This window comes from Condylura cristata, unplaced genomic scaffold (assembly GCF_000260355.1).
Source record: "Condylura cristata isolate star-nosed mole 26May11 unplaced genomic scaffold, ConCri1.0 scaffold00055, whole genome shotgun sequence".
In the NCBI taxonomy this organism is placed as follows: Eukaryota; Metazoa; Chordata; class Mammalia; order Eulipotyphla; family Talpidae; genus Condylura; species Condylura cristata.
This window is the reverse complement of record NW_004567156.1, coordinates 1,606,837-1,627,356: the sequence shown is the minus strand read 5'-3', so window position 1 is coordinate 1,627,356 and position 20,520 is coordinate 1,606,837. Positions and strand designations below refer to the sequence as shown.

Here is a 20,520-nt window from a genome sequence, read left to right as displayed (position 1 = left end):
AGGGTCCCAGAGAAGGACTCAGGAGGGAAGGAGAAGATATGGGAGCCCTCAGCCATGTCATAGAAGGAGACGTCCCCATGAGCATAGTCCAGGAAAACCCCCACCTTGTGGGGGACCTGCCTGAGGGGTAGACGAGTACGAGGATCGGTACAGGCTGAAACTGTTGTTTGGAATACTTTCACAGCCCAGAACCCATTCCAGGGATATGTGGCCTTGTATCTTGTTTCCTCATCTTCCCTCCAGACCCCCAGATCCCAATCCCACCAGCTACTGGCTCCACCCCTGACCTCCACTTCCCAGTAACAGCGCCCTGATGTGATGCCCTCAAGGCCCCAAACTCTGTATCCTCCTTCTATTCCATCGTGATGACAGGTTAGACTCTTCTTGTCAGGGGAGAGGGCAATTCTGCGGTGGCAGTAACGTGGATCCAGAGTGACAGACCCTGCAGAGAGAGGTCCCCATTATCCAAGGAATCTGTTCCAAACCAAGAGCAAACATTTACCTCACCCCAGACACTTAGCTGTTGGGGACAGGGATAGGCCCCCTGAAATGAGAGCCTCAGGACTCCAGTCCACAGCCTCACAGCAAGAGAAGGAGCTGCAAGATTTATTGGGGTCAGATATGTCAGGACCCCTGGGGACCCACCTGGATTCCAAGCACTAAGGAGCTCCTCAGCTCTGCACCCAGCTCTGTGATGTCACAACTGCACCCACCCCCACGCCCAGCAGGGTGCAGAGTGTGCCCACACAGAGCACAGAAGCAAAGGCCAGCGCTGAGCAGCCCCAGGGAGACAGAGTCACTCACAGGCCTGGAACCGCTCCTTCCGCCAGTCTGCAAGAGACACAAGGGTCACGTGAGGGTGCTGGACACTGAGCACAACAAGGAAACACAATTTACAGGGGCAAACGTTTGAAAACATTTAGTTGGATGCATTACCATTTAATTCACACACACACAAAACCCAGTATGTCGCAACTTTGCCATGAAAGTTAAGCTTGATTCAAGGGACTGAGAAACTGGATCCCACCTGACAGAAAGACCTTCACTGAGACACAGCCATCATGTGTGTTTAAGTCACAGCCACACACCAATCCTGCATATAACTTCTCCTGAACAACTCAGTCTCTACAGGTGAGAGCTGCTTGGAATGGGAAGAACCCAGATGCAGGTGAAAGCCCTGGGAAGGGCCATTATGTGGGTTACCCTGCCCTAACTGGGAGCAGCTACCTCCCTGTGTTTACAGTGAAAATGTTTGCAGCATTTATCATAGTTGGTGCTCTTAGCTTCTGGATTCAAACATGCACACACACGCGCTGGCATGTGTAATGCAAACGTCTGGAAAGTGAAGCCATAAAGCTCAATACTTAGGGATTGGAGGCTGGACACCACTACATAGAAAGGACTTTACACTGACGTGACTATCAAATTTTGCTTTTTAAGAAAACCCACCCAGAAAACTAGGTTTTCTTGAAAAAGAACTGTGAAGATCAAAATGTCAGGGACCACATGTACTTCTAAAGAACTAATGAATGCAAGGAGCAGCTTCTCTCTCAGCCAGAGGCAAGAGAGCTACGACCAGCCCGTGCCCGTGTGACCCATGGCATTGCCTCCCGGACAGCACAGTGTATGGGGTCTGGAGAATGGAGCCTGCGAGACAGCGCTCCTCAGGTTACTTCTGAAGTAGCCGGTGTGTCACAGAAAACAACCAAACAGAGAGAGCGACTCCTTCACCAAGCTGCACGTGGGGTGATGGTGACGTGCGTGTGGGGTGATGGTGACGTGCATGAGGAGACTCGGGACCTACAGCCGAGGGTCCGGCCCACCCAGGAGGGGATGGCGGGTCTCGGGGGAGGGAGACAGGCAGAGTGGGGACAGGGACACACACTGAGAGGATCCACACTGGTGACACTGTGGTGGGCCGAGGGTGTCCTGAATAAACTCCACACACAGGACTTAGGGGCCCCACCCGCGCCCCAGACCTAAGAGATCAAGACTCCAAGGACCCCGAATCCCACCACGTCACCACCATGGAGGGTGATGCTGGTGTCTGAGGGTGGGTGAGCAGCCAGGCGTGGTAAGAGCCAGATATGTGGTCCTTGTGGTGTTTGGTCTTTCTGTGCCTCTCCGTGTGCTCTTGGGGTTCCAGCCCAGTGGAAAGGGTAAAACACATTCACTAACTCATCTCCCTCTTCTCCCTGAGTTATTCCTTTCTCCACCTCCACTTTTTGTAAAAAAACCCCTTATTAACCTCAGGTGTGTCTGTCACTGAGTCTTATAAATCACGTTAAACACTTGGGTGAGTCCCCACAGTCAGGCCAACCACATCAGGGTTGTCCTGTAACAACATCTTTCTACTATTTCATGGTCATGGGGACAAACTATCCCCACAGAAGGATACCAATAAAAAAATATTGATCGACTCCTATGCTTTCTCCATGAATAGCCCAATGAGTTGGAAGCTTCCAAGGAAAACCGAGCTGCATGAGCAGAATTATGGCTCCAAATAATCCATGTCCTAATCTAACAACCTGTAAATGTGTCTTGAACAGAGGAAAGGAGAAATCTGCAGGGGGGGAAGAGACAACACCTGGAAACAGGAAGGTTACTATGGATCATGGGGGGAGCTGGGACCCCGCACTGTGCTCAGGGTCAGTCACGTGTTCTGGCAGCAGGGCACAGAGAGGCCACCTGGCAGCTGTATGGACAGAGGGTGGCGACCCGTCAGTGCAGGGTCGAGGTCCCAGGAGAGGAGGGGTTTCTGGCAGAAAGCAGCTGCCAGACCCGAGACTGAGCCCAGGACTGGTCTCAGGTGTCTGCCCTGGGTGTGTGAGATTACGCACTGTGGGAGATGCTTCTCAGTGTGGGGGGGGGGGCCTGTGTCAGCAGCAGCTGGGCTCTGATGCCCCATATGGAGCCCAGGTAGGGGAGCAGGGGTGTCAGGGGATGGTCTGCGGGAGCACTAGGGCTCCATGATGCTCATGGAGATGGAGGACCCAAGAGTGTCACCTGCTGTAAGGAGATAGAGTGAGAGAGGGGTCTGGGGAACAGGAGGAGGGATGATGGGTGGGAGAGGAGGACAGGATGGGGGACAAGAGGGAGGACCCAGAGGTTTATTCATTTGCTGACCAGAGACAGACCCAGACCCTGACTCTGCTGCAGAGGTAGGATCACCCACAAGCCCTGGTGACCAGACGGGGATCTGAGACCAGTAGCCCAGGGCCCTGAAATGACTGAATGGGGAGCACAGGCCCCTCTCCCCCAGCACCCCAACACCGTATCATACGCAACTCTGCCTGGGAAGGAGGAGGCAGGTCACTCCCCACACTCAGGTCAGACACAGCAGGACTCTGAGAGCCCATGGGGAGAGCTAGAGTTTTCCAACCGTGTGAGGAGAGAGGGAGAGAAGAGTCAGGACCCACACTCAGACACAAGGAACACCTTCTTGTGTACTTTGTGTATCAACGTGTGACCTAACCACACCTGCACACTCACTCAGAGATACCACCGTTTCCATCCTGTTTGTTAAATACAAAAAACATGAATTCTGCAGAGGCTGGAATGATGGTAAAGACAAGTCTGTGATCCTCACTGTGTGGAAATGAGCCCCAGGGGACCAGGGAGACCCTGAGGAGGACCTTACACCCCTGGCCAGGCCCCTCTCCAAATCCCCCTCCCCGTGTCTCAGAGTCTGTGCAGGACCATGGAACCCAAGAGCACGGAAAGGGTGAGAGACTCAGGCACACCAGGCCCAGCTCTCCCTTCACCACCTCCCCAACCTCCCTGCAGGCCCCAATGTCCTGGACACTTGGGGCCGTGGGCCAGCGGAGGGAAGAGCTCAGATCAAAAGCAGCTCAGCTAGACGGTCGCCTCAGTAGTGGCTTTAAGTGCACGTTTGCCTGAAATACTTCAAAAAGCCCCTCTGCATTTCATTTCAGGCTCGGACAGCACCTGCCGGGCACCAATGAGAGGTGGTGACTGCGCCCTTGGCCACTCCAGTCCCGATACACCCAGAGGGCGCGTCTCCCACTCGCCCCTCCACTCCTTCCCGTCTCTCTCTCTCTGAACATATAGACTTTTCTTTCAAAATTTTGCCCCTACTTGTTGGACATGGATTATGACCATTCTATGTTTGTGCTTTTCCAATCGACATAATTAACCTCTAAAAAAATATATAAGCTAATTAACAGTGAATTCAAAGAATTCAAAAAAAGGTGATGGCTCTGAACAATCATACACGGCTTATCTTGTTACAAAGACACACAACTTTAGCAGACACACACACACAAACAGGATTTTGCTTATAATTGCAGCTATTTCACAGCCTGCCACCCAGGAGTCCACAAATATCTGCCCTAAAGCAAATGATTCCTCAGCAAGCAGAAGGCTACAGGGAAAATCCAGCTGGACATGACAGGGCAAGGAGACAGAGAACCAAAGGAAACAGGAAACAAAACTACACACAAAAAGGATCCCCCCTCCCCACCCTTAGCAGAACAGACTCATGCAGGCCAGCAGGAGGTCTGGAATCTTCCAGAGATCACACACTCCTGCTCCACAAAGTTCTCATCCGCTGCAGCCTCTCTCACACTGACCCCACTGGCCTCCCCACAGGAAGGACCAGGGGACACAGGGTGTCCTGACCTCACATGACCTGAGTGGGGTCAGGACAGGGGGAGACTGGTCTGTGCTCACAGGGGCCTGCAGGTCTCAGATGGAGGCTTTAGGGTGAGAGGAGACCAGGGTGCCACCCATCCTGGTGGGGTCCCCAATAAAGAAGGGGCAGAGAGGAGGCTGGGAGATCTCAGGGCTTCAGGGCCACTCACCTGCATACAGCTGGGCCTTCCTCCAGCCTGGAAGGGAACACACAGGGGAGACTCAGCACAGCCACCTGGCATGGGGTCCCCAGGCCTGGGCTCCCCTGTTCTGCAGGGGAGACTCTAGGAGGTGAGGGGAGAGAGGCTGAGGGTCTTGACCTCCTGCCCAGTGCAGACACAGAGGTGGTGGGGATCCCTGGCTCAGGTCAGAAGCCTGCAGGACACACTGACCCACCCTGTGCTGCTGCTGGGGGTTTGGACCAGTCCCTGGGCAGCTCTGGGCCCTCAGCCTGCAACGCTCCTGCTTCACCTGCTACTCAGTGTTGCTGCACAGGATCAGAAACAGTAAATGGGCAGATGCATTTTTAATGTATATATTAGTCCATACGTATCATATTCACTATTTCCTAGGAAATAAAGACACAGCGTGGACATCACACCACCTGCAGGGTACAAGTGACCTGCATTTCTCAGATGAAATATTCCTAGAGATAAACACTCTCTGGGAGGTGGAAAGTCCCCCCACCCCCTCCCACGCAGGTTATCCCATCCTCTCCCATCACTACTGATCAGCACCTTCAGGAACAGGGAGAACAGACTCCCTTGGGTGGGGGCTTTGGGGAGAGGGGGCAGAGGAGGCCACTCGTTTAAACTTCAGGAGCCCACTGATGTATAAAGCCTCAGAATAGTCGGCCTGACAAAGAATGAGATGCACTGAAGGCCAGTGCTTGGTGGGAGGGTAAGGGCTGGAATCAGGCCAAGATGCCCGAGATTTCCAGGGGTCACCACCCACCAGGATCCCAAGACTGGGAACGAAATAGCACCCAGATCTGGGAGAGTCCCCAGAACATTGTCCTGCCTCCACCAGCTCCCACTGCCACCACAGGGAACAGGTCCACATGTCTGTGCTCAGACAGAAAAGGGGGGGGCACCTGGGCCAGACCCCAGGACACCCACACATCACTCACCAACCAGGTAAGCAGCCTTCCTCTGGGCTGAAAAGCAACACAGGGAACAGGTGAGCTAAGGACCAGAATGTCTGCTATGAAGGGACATGGAATTCAGGAGGGAGACGGAGCTTACCAAGAGCCGCCTGGAGCTCAGCTAAAAAAGAGTGAAAATATAAGCATAAAATTAGTCCCTAAGAAGAAAATCTGAGAGCCTAGAGATCAAAAAAAAAAATCAAACTGCTCTCCATCCCAGATGATCCAACTCCAGGAATATCCAGTCCTCAGAGTTCCCCTGTCCTCTTTGGGTCTCTTTGGACACCTCTCTCACCTCCCTGCCATGTGGGCCCTTGACACAAGCTATGCAACATCTATTGTCTGACAGATTCTGGGTAGATCGGGAAAAGCTCTGAAAAATCAAACTTTCCATGCTAGCTTATGTTATGACCTCCCTTTTTTGTATAACCATAATATCAAAATATTCTGAGCAACTTTCAGCTTACAGTTGGATTGCCTCAGCTGCACAAGGCCTGCCTTCCTTAACAAGCAAGCACTGCACCAGGGTGAAAAAACTCCCCTGAAGTCAAGTGACTTGACTACTGACTGATAAATAAAAGCAAAAGGGCTGTTTTTGCAAAGTCTCTCTCACTGCCGGATGGAGGAAAACTCAAATCTTATCATTCTATTATCTCACCTAGCCTTCTATTCAGCCTTTTAAAGAATTACTCAAACTTCCTATTGTTTGGCCTTTAGATGTGGAAACTCATCCAGGTTGCCTATTTTTAAACTAGTCAAGTTTTCTATCTGCTACACCTTAAAGGAGTCCACAAAAGTCTTCTGGCTAGTCTTTCGGGATTCTACTATGTAGTCTTTAGATAAGGAAATTCACCTATGTCTCCTATTCAGAGATTTCATTAGCAAGGAATTTCCTCTTCTGCCTCCCAGGATGACTCAGGCAGAAAAACAAAAACCCATTAAGCAATAGATAAGGTTTAAGGGGCTTCTATCTAAGTTGATCTCCAATATAGTAATACTAGTCATAGTGCACCTATGTACCTGTTTTTAACCTTGATTGATTTTGGAATGTTATATCTCAGCTAAAGGACAATACGACCCTAAACTGTTCCTAGAAAAAAAAATATTATTGTAATCTCTCAGCCCAGTTTGTGTGCTGATGTCATCCCACTGCTTGCTCGTAATGTATAAAATAAACCTCTGCTGAAGGCAGAGCAGGAAGACTTGCACCCAACTCTGACTCCCATGTCTTCCTCGCCCCCCTTCCCCCTTTTTCTCCTTCTCCCCTTTTTAGGAATCTCCACTCGCTGACGCCTTCCCACCTTAGGGTCCTGCCTGTCTTGCCTTCAGACATTTCAATAGTTGGAGCTGGTCTCCGACAGACCCTGGGTGTTAGTAGGGTACAACCATCTCACACCAACCCTGCATTCACCAGCTTGTCCCGCCTCACCTGTGTCCTTCAGGGCCTCCTCCCTGGCCTGTCTGTCCTCCTCCTTAGCCAGGTGCAGTGTCCTCTGTCCCTGCAACTCCTGCATCATTCTGGAATGTTCTCTCCAGGTGCAGCAGGCAGCCCCCAGGAGCAGGAGCAGCAGCAAGGGCAGGATGACCAGGAGAGCCGGCTTCCAGGGGGAGACCCGGGGGAAGAAGGGCTCTGCAGACAGACACCCACCAACACCCCATCAGGACACAGCCAGGACCCCCAGCCCACCTTGTGGGGTGCCGGCCCCTCCCTCTGCCCTGCAGGGAAGGGAAGGGAGCAGCGCTGACCTGGGATGACCATGGCCATGGCCTTCTCTTGGCGCAGGATGGGGTTGTGGATGGTGCAGGTCACATTCCCTGCAGCGCTGTCTCTCACCACCAGGGCGGCCTCCACTCTGAACAGCCCCTCAGGGTCCTGGGCCTGGGCCTGGGAGAACCCCAGGAGCTGCTCCCCGCGGAGGTCTCTCCACTGCACCTGGGGCTCCGGGAACCAGCCCGAGGCCGTGCACACCACATGCACCCCATCCTCCTCTGGCCCGGTGATGTACACTTGGGGGACAGAGCCCACACCTGCAGAGGGAAGATGAGAGCCAGGGGGACAGGATCCACCTGTGCACACCCTCAGGGGAGGCTGGCAAGGTGCTTTTTGGGGAAGACTTCACATCTGGGGTAAGGACTGAGGGAGCAAGATGATGACCTGACATTTCATCTCTATCTTTCCACCTATTGCTTTTATAATTATATAAACGTGCTCAAATCTTGGTAGAAATCTTTTCTGGTTAGAGGAATATACCTTAAAATCCATAAACAGCTGTATTTTCTCATTTATCACCAACATCTCAACCTTCACAATGCAACTTCAAACTCATGCTCTTCAAACACAAAATTACACACCTGAAGTCATGCTGTTGTCTCCTAGAGGTAAGTTAGTAATAAAAATATTCCTAAGTCTTCATCCTTCTTCATGTCTAGCTCACACTGTGCCACAGCTTTTGGGTCCCTCACACTCTGGCCCTGGGTTCAGTCACGTGATTCCTGTGCCTAGTGAGGGATCAGCCCACGTGACTCAGCTGAGGCCACAGTGCTGCCCAAGGCCTCCCTTTGCCCTCCTCATGGAAGGACATCGCAGTCAGGGGCTGGAGGAGAAGCCCAAAGGGCAGGCCTGTCAACAGCCTTCCCCTGATGCTGTCCCCCTCAGCCAGGAGCCAGTGATTACACTTATGGTACCATCAAGTCAGGGTCTATGTGATGATGCTTTAATCTCACCCAAAGGTAGGAGAAAGGTCAGTCAAAGTTAGTCAAGTCCAAATCAGGTCAGCTGAAGTCCCCATGTACATTTACATCAGCCCATGCAAATACAAGTCCATCCCGGTAGGCCGCTGAGATTATCCCTGTGGTTGTTACATAGCAGCATTATGGCGACAGGTAACTGATGCGCAGCATTAATGTTCCTCACATTAAATATCAAACAGACTTGACAAAAGCCTGGAAGCCTCTGCAACCCCTTCTTCCACTGTGAATTCTGTGACCCAGTTCTCCTCATTCACTGGGACTTGTAGTTTTTTATTTTTGGATATTCTATTTTGATTATCATTATATATGTATTTCCATCACTTTCATTAGTGTTCAGTGTGGGCTTTTTCATCCCTAGCGCAGTCCCTGTGAAGTTCCCACCCCCAGCTCACCCTGCGCCATCTCCATATTCCCTGCGCTCTTCCCTCCCATGTTGCGATCCTGCGCCCCAGCCCCCACTGAGAGACTGTTTGTGATTTATAGTTTGTTAATTCTGGCATTTATTTTGTTTTTTTTAACATTTTCTTTTTATTTTTTTTATTTATTTTTTTTAATTATTACAAAAGTTTATTTTTACATCATTTTCCACATTTTTTTTTGCCATCTCGATTGTAATCCCCGCAGGCTTCCCATCACCAAATCACCCGTGTGCCACCACCGTAGTCCCGTGCATTTCCCTCCCTTCCCCCCACCCCCCCGTTTTTTATCCCATTCCCCACTCCACCTCCACTAAATGTCTCTGGTATATGGTTGTTCATTATTTTTGCTATTTTCTCGCCTGGTCCATTATACTCCTGCCATGAGTGAAACCATCCCGTATTTTTCTTTCTCTTTCTGGCTTATCTCACTAAGCATGATCTTTTCTAGCTCCATCCAAGTTGCTGCAAAAGACATGTGTTTCTCTTTTTTGGTTGCTGAGTAATATTCCTTTGTATATATGTACCCCATCTTTTTTATCCAGCCATCTACTTTTGGGCATTTGGGCTGCTTCCATGTTTTTCCAATTGTAAATAAAGCAGCAATAAACATGGGGGTACAAATATCTTTTTCAATCAGTGTTTTTGTGTCTTTTGGGTAGATACCTAGGAGTGGGATTGCTGGGTCGTAGGGAAGCTCCATGTTTAGCAGTTTGAGGAACCTCCAAACAGTTTTCCATAGTGGTTGTACTAGTTTGCATTCCCACCAGCAGTGCAGGAGAGTTCCTTTTTCTCCACATCCTCGCCAACATTTGTTGTTGCTAGTTGTTTGGAGATGTGCCATTCTCACTGGTTTTAATTTGCATCTCCCTTATTACGAGTGATGTTGAACATTTATTCATATCTGGCATTTATTTTGTTAGAATTTCTTTTGCTTTTTTCTCCCTGATCTATTCTTTGGATCCTCTACATTCCTCCTAAGAGTGAAACCATCTAGTAATTTCCTTTTTCCATCTGGCTTATTTCACTAACCATGATCCCATCCAGTTGCTGCAAACGGCACGAGTTTATCTTTCTCAGTTGCTGATAAATGGGTCTGACTCCTAGTCCCCACTGATGGCGCCTTCATCCCCACTGCCACTGTGTGAGCCGCTCTCCTCTGCCCCGAGGCTGCATCCACACGCGCAGACATTGTCCAACTGCCGGAGTCCCTACTCCAAGCACTGCTGTGCTGAAACTCTTCAAAAGCTCCACGTACACACCCCACAAGCTGCACCCCAGACCCCTCTATCAGCGACTGACCCCCCCTCCTCTGCTACTAACCACAGTCACAGGTCTGTGGGCTCCATCATCCCTTCTTTATCTACTCTGAGGGCCTTTGTGGGACCTTGTCTGCTAAAGTGATGACCCAGAGCAAATACCTAGATCATATGGAGGATTTTTATAGTAACTTTTGGTAGCATTAATCATCTACCCTGACCTCTCTGCCACGTACTCACAACATCCTTCTATGACAGTGCTGTCACCTCACAGCACCCTCCTCCTCACCCTTCCCTCCAGCCCTGAATGTAACCCAGACTGAAGCCAGACACATTTCAGGGGCACACCCTGGAGGGGGTGCTTGTGGTAGATAAAAGCCCCGGGGAAAGGGGAACAAAGTATCAGCAGGGCTGGAACCTCTGATAAGGAATACAAGGGCCTGCAGGAGAAGCCCTCAGGAGTCAGCGGTCCAACACTCAGTGGCTGGGATTCAGGGCTTTGGAATTCAGTATTTTAGGCTCTTCTCTCATTCCAAAGCTGCTCTGATCTCCCAGAGGCTGTTGTGGTCCTCCAGACGACATGGAGAGGGCTCAGCAGCCGACCTCAGAGAGGAGAAGTTCGAAGGCCTTGCAGGTAGTCATGAGAATAAAGCTTTTCTGTTTTGCTGTTTTTATAGCCTGGAGCAGAAAGCTGCAAACCCGCAGCCAGGCATTTCACTGAGTGTGGCTGCTTATAGGTGGTTCTGCTGCTGCCAGGCTGCTCTGAGTGTCCCATGCCTGGTGCTGCGGCATCTCAGCAGCTCCATAGTATCTCTCCTCGTGTTTCCTTGTCTCCCAGCTAAGTTGTCTGGCTCCTACGTGCTCCAGGTCCTACTGGCAGGAAGACGCCATCTTTTGTGGTCTTTGCTCGGGAGAGGGGCTCAGCATCCTCAGGGGTGGGAGGATGCCATCTTGGGAGCATCTGTGTTTAGGATGTTACAACCCTGGACACACTTAGGGTAAGGTAAATGACCATTTGTGACCTCAATAGTCTTTGTTTTCCATGGTTTGCTAAATAGATCACATTATTGCTATTTTCTGAACCTATGTAGTCTTGCAATTGTGTGGACAGGTGAAGAACATGGACAGTGAACAGTAAACTAGGACACTGAGTGTCCTTGGCCAACTTGAGTGCCCCGGGCTGCCTTACATCAGTTGGCAACCAGCCAGGAGGCGCTCCCAGGGGAACAGCCCAAGGATCCTGCCCCGTGTTGGTCACCTTAAAGCACAAAGAAATTGCAAGACACCCAGAAGAAATTGGTTCAGAAAAATTCTTTTTTCTTGAATACCAGTCAACCATCCATATGGGAGTTCTGCTTCTCCTCCACCCCCATGTGCTTCTGTTTTCCCAATTAGAAATTTTGAGTTGACAAATTTTGTAAAGTCCAGTACTGACAAGTTAACATCTTTAATACTGGAGATTATATGGACACAGAGTGGAAATATGAGCACAAATGTTGGATTTATGTTTAATGGAGACCTCTTGGCTGTGTTTGGGCAAAAACAACTGCAAGGAGAGATAAAGAGATTGGAGGAGAGCAGAGAGCTGGTCCTCTGGATGTCAAATTCACAACAAATGAGCCCACTGGGTGGCACAGAGAACAGTGATTCACCCATTTGCCTGACAGTGGTGATAAGGAGGCGCAGGGAAGGAAGGACACTCATGGTGGCAGCCTCAGACCCAGCAGCACAAAATCCCTTCTGTGTGTCTGGTCCCCTCCTGAGGAGGCTGTGAGGGCTCTGTAAGCTTCACTGCCCTTCAGCAGTAATAGTGAAATAATTTCTCATTCCCATAGCAGAGGAAGTATCAGTATGGTCAAAGAAACAGCTCTGGGGCAGGACAGCCCCCTTCACCAATATCCAGTGGGGGGGATTAAATGAAAATGGTCAGCCTGTTGGGTATCACTGATCTTATAGTCCCTTTAGCAATGGAAGTCTCATGAATTGGAAAAATTCTGTCTTTTCCCATAGACAAAACCCTAAAAATATGGTAGAATTGTTTGCATTGTTTTTGCCTCTCATCGATCCACTTGGGCCGACATGCTGTCTATGCTGCATACACCACTCACATGGGGTGAACAGAGACAGTCAGGGGCAGGCCAGGGAAGAAGTGGGTCGTCTCACTTAGAGGAACAAGGCACCCAGAGGCGGATGAGGCTGTTCCTCTGGCTGACCCTGTCAGGAGTCCCAATAATGGAGTTATGAAATCTTGGGACACTGCCAAAAGTGCTTGTTAGCAGGACTCAGGCAGGGGACCCCAAAACAGAAGAGTCTCAATAAGGTCATGGTGGTGCAGCAAAGGCCAAATGAAGAGCTGCAGAATGTTTGGAAAGAATAAAACAGGCCTATCACGCTTACAGAGATTTAGAAACTGAAGCCCCAGAGAACCTAAGAATAGTAGAACGTATTCATGTCACAATGTGCTCCAGATAGAAGGGAAAGTTGAAAAAATTGATGGTGTTGTGGAATTGGCTACTTCCCCATTAGTGGAATAATAGAATGCATAGCAGTAGGAGGGAAGGAAAACCTGGGCCTGAAACAGTATTATATGAAGAGAAGTCAGAACAGAATTCAGAAGAAATAGAGAAGGGACAAGAGATACTTGAAGAAAAGAGCAATGTGCTTTCTGTAATGAGGAAAGCTACTGGGAAAAACAGATGGTCTTCAGAAAGAAATGGAAAGGGGAAATGGAGAGTGTAAAAGTAAGTCCATCACAGCATAGATTGGGGATTCATGTAAGCATTGAAGAGCTGGAAATGAAAAAAAAAAAAGAACAGAAAGGGAGAAAAAAGACAGCCGTTATGCAGGAGGATGGATCAGATGAGGAATGGGGAACCCAAGGATTCCACTGAATATAGAAAGGCTTCATCTTTCCCTTTTAAAAATGCTGATGCCTCCATTGGTGGACAACTGGCAGCTTGACGAGTGCTGTCACTGCCATGACTACTTGCTGTGCCATTGTCTTGTACATCGCTGTTTGCAGCTGCACCCGTGGGGAGCACTTGTCCAATTCTCACCATATATATATATAAACCGGAAGTGCCACTGTGACTGGTGGCGCCCCTTAGAAGGGGGAGCTGGTGAGGATGGGGAGCCCCAGGGAAAATGCCAACAAGCTATCAGTGGGGTGGAAACTGATAGAAACATAAGGACTGCAGAAGCAGCCCTGCGGTTCGGTGTTCTACGTTCAGGTTTCAGAATTTAACATTCAGGAATTCAAATTTTTAGATCTTCAGTAATTTCAGGATCAGCAACTTCTGCCCCACCATGCATATCTTCCAGAAGGCTGTTGTAGGCCTTTGAAGGCAGTGGAGAAGGCTTCAGTACTCAGCATCAGAGAGGAAAAGTTCAGCAGCTTTGCAGGTAGCAGAGCAACTGCAACTGTTTCATTTGCTGCTGTTGCAGCATGGAAGGGAAGTTGAAGATCCAGTGACGGTTGCTCCCTGAGCTGTGAGCGTGGCCGGTTTCTCAGACCATTCGGCTACAGCAGCTGCAGTGTCCAGTATCATTTGTCTGGTGCTGGGCTGGGGCATCTTGGCAGCTCCAGGAGCATCCCCTGTGGTATCTTCTGTTGTCTTTGTGAGTTGGATCAGCCTATGGTCTGGCTGGCAGGTGCTCCAGATCATCAGTGCCAGGAATATGCCATCTTGGGATGTTTGTGTTCAGGGCTTTCAAACACTGGACACAACTTCAGGTGAGGTAAACAGCCATTCGTTGTCTCAGTAACTCTTTATTTGTCCCCAGTTTGTTAAATAAAACCCAGGTTTTTTTCTGAATCGTGTTGGGCCCCAGCTGGGATGAGCCTGCCAACCACCCCCGGAGCTTAAGCACAAGATCATAATAGGAAGAAAACATCTTGCCACCTGTGTGAGTGGCTTAACCTTTGGGCAACTGATTAATATCCGCCCTGATAGCAGTAGCACATGTGAGGGAGATTTCCTCCTGCCCCCAGGCCAACATCCTGGGATTAAGGGTATAAAAGGGAGGCTGGAAAGGATAAGAGGGGAGAGAGAACGTTTTGCTGCAACCATCTACATGCGCTGACTCTTCAACCTCGACGTCCCCCGCGCAGACTGTTATCCCTGCCGTGCGTGTGCAGCAGAATCTGAGGACGTGGGTGTGCACGTGGGTGAAGAACTCTGACGGTAACCAATAAACTATCTGGGCAGCATCCTAGGCCAGTTTTATGCCTCTTGCTGATGATATCATTAGACTTCATTTGAGACAAGAATACACCACACACACACTCACCCCTGGTCAGTCACACTAGTTGTCACTCCACATGAATTGCCTTCCCTGTAATATATAACATGTCTATAGACAACTAAAATTACTATGTGAGAGGTATAAAATGTTTAAAAGACTAACTCCAAAGATTATTTTTTCATGAGAAAATTTTTCTGTTTTCCTTTTTTTTTATTTTATCTGTAATAGAAGATGGATGTTATTTGACCTATTGTTGCCATCATTTTACTGTATATAAATCAGTCATTATGCTGTGTGTCTTAGACTTACACATAATGTATGTAAACTATCTGTCTATGAAACTGGGGAAAAAGGAGCACCCACACATCAGATAACTACTAGGTATGATATATTTCCCAGGAGTCTTTCCTGCAATGGCACCAGGCTCAGCTACTAATTATTACTGAAAATTGCCCTCAGTCCCAGACCAACAATGCTGACCTGTTTCCCCTGAACTTTCAGTGTTGGTCATCATCACTTCTCACTCTTAACATCGCCTATACCCTGGTTATTTATTGCAATTTCTCTACCTCCCACTAAAAATATAAACAGAATGAAGGACTTTATTAGAATTGCTGATGTTTAGAACAGGGCCAGACATTTAATTGGTACCCTGTATATTTGCATTTAATAAAACATGAATTAATTACTCTTTTCTTACTCATAAATGAAATGAAAAAGTAAATTGCTTTGTCCTTATTTTCTCCCCAATTTCAAAACTCCATGAGATATTTAACATGTCACCAACCTGCCACCTGCAGCTCCAATCTGGCTTGGTCAGAGAAGACACCGTTGCTGAAGAAGCAGGTGTACAGCCCATTGTCAGCAACCTTCACCTTGTGGATGGTCACAGAAGCCTCCCCCTCACTGAGGAATTCCCTCATCAGCGAGGTCCGCCCTGCATACTGGGCCATCAGCTGCTCATTCTGTTCCTGTCGGTCTTGATAGATGAGCACTGACTCCCAGATATTGGACCTGAACAATCTCACCTCCATGTTCTCTGCACTCATGGCTGGGTCCAGGAAGCAGGACAATGTGATATCCTCACCCATTGCTGCCACAATGGGGTCTGAGGGGGCGAGCACCTGGAATATCTCTGAACAAAGACATGCAAATTAGAAAAGTTGAGACACACACCCAGAGCAAGGAACAGATATGTAAAGTACAAAAAGGTGACCAAGAGGAAGCTATTGACATAAAGGATTGAATAGTGAAATTCTGAGCCTGGGAATGATCATTGAACCACAATTTGTGGTCTAGAAAGAATGACAAAGATTTTCCCACATTCATGGATGCACCTGACAGCAGGGCCTTCAATAAAAGGCTGACTCAGTGGTGCTGACTTCAGCATCACAATCATCAGGAGGGCTTGTAATGTAACATGTAATGTAACATAGCCTAAACCTGAGGCACGAGATTAGGATGTGTCCAAGAACTTGCATAGTTCATTGTAGTTCCTGGGGAATGAAATGTTGTCAGAAGAAATTCGTAGCTTCACTCCACAAAGGGTCATTAATATTAATGAGTGGAACTGCACACCAGGGGAATGTCACAGCTTGCAATAAAATTAGAATGACAGGAAAATCTGGAAAGATGGTTGCAGAGTAAAGACACTGAGATCACTGCATCCAGAATCGCTCAGGAATTTAGGACTGAAAACAGAATATAGACTTACATATTACGAGTTTCAACCCAAATTAGAACACCCTGGACTCACTAGAAGGAAGATAACTGAGGGAGAATGGGCGATTGGGGAGTTCCCATTGGTAACCCCCTCCCAGGAACACTCAAGCACCTGGAAGTTTGGTGGGCTGCAGGAAACACTTTGCCCCTCTCTAAAGCCCTGGCGGTGAAGGGGGACAGCTCAGCTCGGTGAGTGGAGCCCAGGCTGAGGAAAAACTGCAAATCTGATCTGGAACACCTGGGCGCTGCACAAAGCCGCTGAGACTGCAGATCCGACCTGAGCACCTGGGCTCTGGGAAAAGCTGCTGATGGACCAGCTCGACCAGCTCGGGAATGGTCAAAATGGCAGCAGAGTAAAGAGGCTGAGGAATATATAAAAACAGACTATAGACTTACATGCTACGAGTTTCAACCCAAATGAGAATACCCTGGACTCACTAGAAGAAAGATAACTGAGGGAGAATTGGTGATTGGGGAGTTCTGACTGGGAACTACTATCCAGAGGCGCCACAGACAGGAAAAGTGGAATACTGCAACTCCAATCCATCAGGGGAACACCCAGGCTCTAGCCACAGATGGAGGCTTCCTGCTCATTTGGCTTGGTGAGTAGAACTGAGCTGGGTGGGGGAAAAACTGCGAAAGTGTGCATGTAAATCTTGGGGGATGGGGATCTGGTGACTAGGGCAGCTGCAAGGCTTTCACACTTTCACCCACCCCCACAGCATAGGCCTGGAGGTTTGTTCCCAGCATTACTCACTAAGGTGAGGCCAGCAAGTTCACAAAGCCCCTGAGATAAAAGGGGGGAAAAAAGAAAACAACAGTTAGACTGAATCAAAACAGGCCCATTAACACTCCCCCAAGTGGTAGGAAAAGACTGCTCAGGAAGAGACAGCTCTGAGTGGGCACAAAGAGCCCTGAAGGGCAAGTTGGAAGTCTGACAGCCTGCACAACTGGAGGGTGTGCAGAATTAGGACTCAAGGCATTACTGAACAGCAATGGCCGGAAGACATGTGAGCCAGTAAGGAACTGCCTTGCAAGGTTCACATTGCTCAAAAAATAAACAAAACCAGTGACTAGCTCAACCACAGGCCCAGCTACAACACTTCTAATGCACCACAACCTCTGGGCATGCATCCAAGCATAGAGGGAACCCAGGACATCAGAAAGCTACAAAGATCAACAGGCACCTTCGAGAGACAAGGACTCAACGAGTTACCAGAAAAACCTGAACACCACAAGAGAACCCTGAGCATCACTGGTAGATTCGACAGACATAACTCCACACTGTAGGGGCTGGAAAAACAGGAGATATTGAAACAAAACAAGGTTCAGTTCAGAATACCTTCCACAACTGAAGTGCCTGGAAGTCCCTCTGCCATCCCAGAAAGAATATCCAGAAAGAATGTGGGTCAATAATAGCAACACCGTCTCTCAATGAATAGAAAGTATTATAAAATACACAACAGGGAAAAGAAGACAAACAAATATTCAAGCAAGTCCACAGGGGGAAAATTCACCACAAAAAGATCAATCAGCAGAAACCACCAAAGAAATAGAAGAACTGCTCAGCCCACCAGATAAAGAATTCAGAATTTCATGATAAACAAAAGGAAGATGAGAAGGAAAAAAGTGAAATGAGGCAAGCTATCAAGGAGTTGAAGAATACAAAGAAATGAATGAAAGAAATGAAAATAATACGAGACAAGTAATCAATGAACTGAAGAAAGAAAATGAGCCATAAAAAAAAAGGAAATAAAAGAAATGCAGGTGATGAAAAGGCCACTAGAGGCGATAAAGAATGCTAGGAAAAGTAATGAAAACAGAATAGATGAAATGGAAGAATGAATCAGCACCCTCGAAGACACAGAAACAAAGAGAATTAAAAAAGAAAGAGAAGTATAAAGGAAAAGGAATGAAGAAACACTTCAAGAGCTATCTGGTACCATTAGGAAAGGAAACATCAGAGTTATAGGTATCCCAGAAGGTGAAGAGAAAGGCCAAGGAATAGAGAAAATATTCACAGAGATGATAAAAGAGAACTTCCCTAACATGAAGGAGATGAAAGTAGACATCCAAGAAGCAAGAAGAACCCCACACTACAATGATGATAGGAGAAATACAGCAAGACACATTATCATAAAACTTCCAAGAATACAAGACAAGGAAAAGATAATGAGAATGACAAGAGGGAAGAAACAAATAATCTATAAAGAGAAACTGATCTGGATGACATCAGACTTCTCCAAAGAAACACTATGGGCAAGAAGATAGTGGAGGGACATACTCCAACAAACTCCAAAGCATTAAATGCCAACCAAGAATACTCTACCCTGCGAAGCTCTCCTTCCTCTATGAAGAAAGAATAAGGACATTTTGATAAAAGCTACATATGAAAAACCCACAGCCAATATTATCCTCAATGGAGAAGAGCTGAAAGCCTTTCCCTTGAGATCAGGAACAAGACAAGGGTGTCGACTATCACCACTGCCCTTCAACATAACATTGGAAGTCTTAGCCAGAGCAATAAGACAGGAAAAAAACTACAAGGAATCCAAATAGGGAAAGAAGAAGTAAAACTGTCCTTATTTGCAGATGATATGTTAATCTACATTGAAAAACCCTAAAAACTCCACAGAGAAACTAATCAAAACCATCAATAAGTTTAGCAAGGTAGCAGGATATAAAATCAATAACAAAAATCAGAGGCCTTCCTATACACAAACAACCAATCAGAAGAAACAGAAATAATAATAATAAAAAAAAAATCCGCTTTTTTTAAAACAAAAACAATCAAATGCCTGGAAGTCAACTTAACAAAAGAGGTAAAGGACCTTTACATAAAAAATTATAAAACACTTTTAAAAGAAATACCAGGCCCTCCCTGGTGACACAGTGGGTTAAAGCACAGAACTAAGAAGCTTAAGTCACTTCCACACGATCCCCGCCTGCCCTGGAGGAGCTCCACATGGTGTGGCAGACCTCTCCTGCCCCACCCACTGCTCCCCTCAGCAATATACTTCGTTGATCTGCCTGTTCTGCTCCCCACTCTGTCTATGATGAATCTTCTCACCTTCCACATCTCTGGCCTATACCCCAGTTCTGTATGAATAAATAAATAAATCTTTAAAAAAAAAAAAGAAAGAAAGAAATACCAGAAGACACCATGAATTGGAAAGACATCCCCTGCTCATGGATCAGGAGAATTAACATCATCAAAATGGCCATCCTGCCAAAAGCAATATACAGATTTAATGCCATCACAATAAAAATCTCAGTGACATTCTTCAAAGAAATAGAAAAAATATTGATGAGATTCATCTGGAACAACAAAAGACCTCAAATAGAGACATTACAATCTCAAACTTCAAGCTATCCTACAGAGCCATAATAATCAAAACTGCATGGAACTGGAACAAGAACAGACATACAGACCAGTGGATTCAGATAGAAAACCCAGATATAAACCCACAGCTTTATAGACAGCTAATCTTTGACAAAGGAGAAAAGAAGATACAATGGAACAAAGAAAGTTTGTTCAGCAAATGGTGCTGGGAAAACTGGGAAGCTACATGCAACAAAATGAAACTAGATCACTAGTTCACTCCATTCACAAAAATCAACTCGAATGAATTAAAGACCTAGACATAAGAACGGAAACCATAAAATACCTGGAAGGAAAGTTGGGTCAAACACTACATGACATAAACTTCAGCGACATCTTTAAAGATGCTGAACCTAATGCAACAATAGTGAAGGCAAGGATAAATAGATGGGACTACATCAAGTTAAAGAGCTTCTGTACAGCAAAACAGACATTGCAAAAAACAGAGAGACATCCCTCTGATTGGGAAAACATTTTCTCACACAAAGCTAGCGATAAATGATTGATCACAAAAATATACAGAGAACTGATGAAACTCAACAAAAATAAACAACCCTATCAAAAAATGGGCAGAAGAGCTAAAAAGACACTTCTCCAAAGAGGAAATGCAGATGGCCAACAAGCACATCAAAAAATGCTCAACATCACTTGTAATAAGGGAAATGCAAATTAAAACCACAATGAGATACCACCTCACCCCAGTGAGAATGGCACATCTCCAAACAACTAGCAACAACAAATTTTGGCGAGGATGTAGAGAAAAAGGAACTCTCCTGCACTGCTGGTGGGAATGCAAACTAGTACAACCACTATGGAAAACTGTTTGGATGTTCCTCAAACTGCTTAACATGGAGCTTCCCTACAACCCAGCAATCCCATTCCTAGGTATCTACCCAAAAGACACAAAAACACTGATTGAAAAAGATACCTGTACCCCCATGTTTATTG

General features: G+C 47.3%; 1 protein-coding gene across 1 annotated transcript in view; it reads right to left on the bottom strand.

The window, feature by feature from the left end:
• Nucleotides 1-20,520, bottom strand: part of LOC101622625 — a gene marked incomplete at its 3' end in the record, with an annotated part of 92,268 nt that overhangs the window by 43,568 nt on the left and 28,180 nt on the right. The window contains exons 5-10 of the mRNA XM_012734381.1: nucleotides 15,256-15,603; nucleotides 7,544-7,825; nucleotides 7,227-7,427; nucleotides 5,783-5,809; nucleotides 4,824-4,850; nucleotides 805-831 (exon numbers count right to left, since the gene is read on the bottom strand). Of these exons, the coding sequence (XP_012589835.1) occupies nucleotides 805-831; nucleotides 4,824-4,850; nucleotides 5,783-5,809; nucleotides 7,227-7,427; nucleotides 7,544-7,825; nucleotides 15,256-15,603 (912 nt within the window). The remainder of the gene's footprint in view (nucleotides 1-804; nucleotides 832-4,823; nucleotides 4,851-5,782; nucleotides 5,810-7,226; nucleotides 7,428-7,543; nucleotides 7,826-15,255; nucleotides 15,604-20,520) is intronic.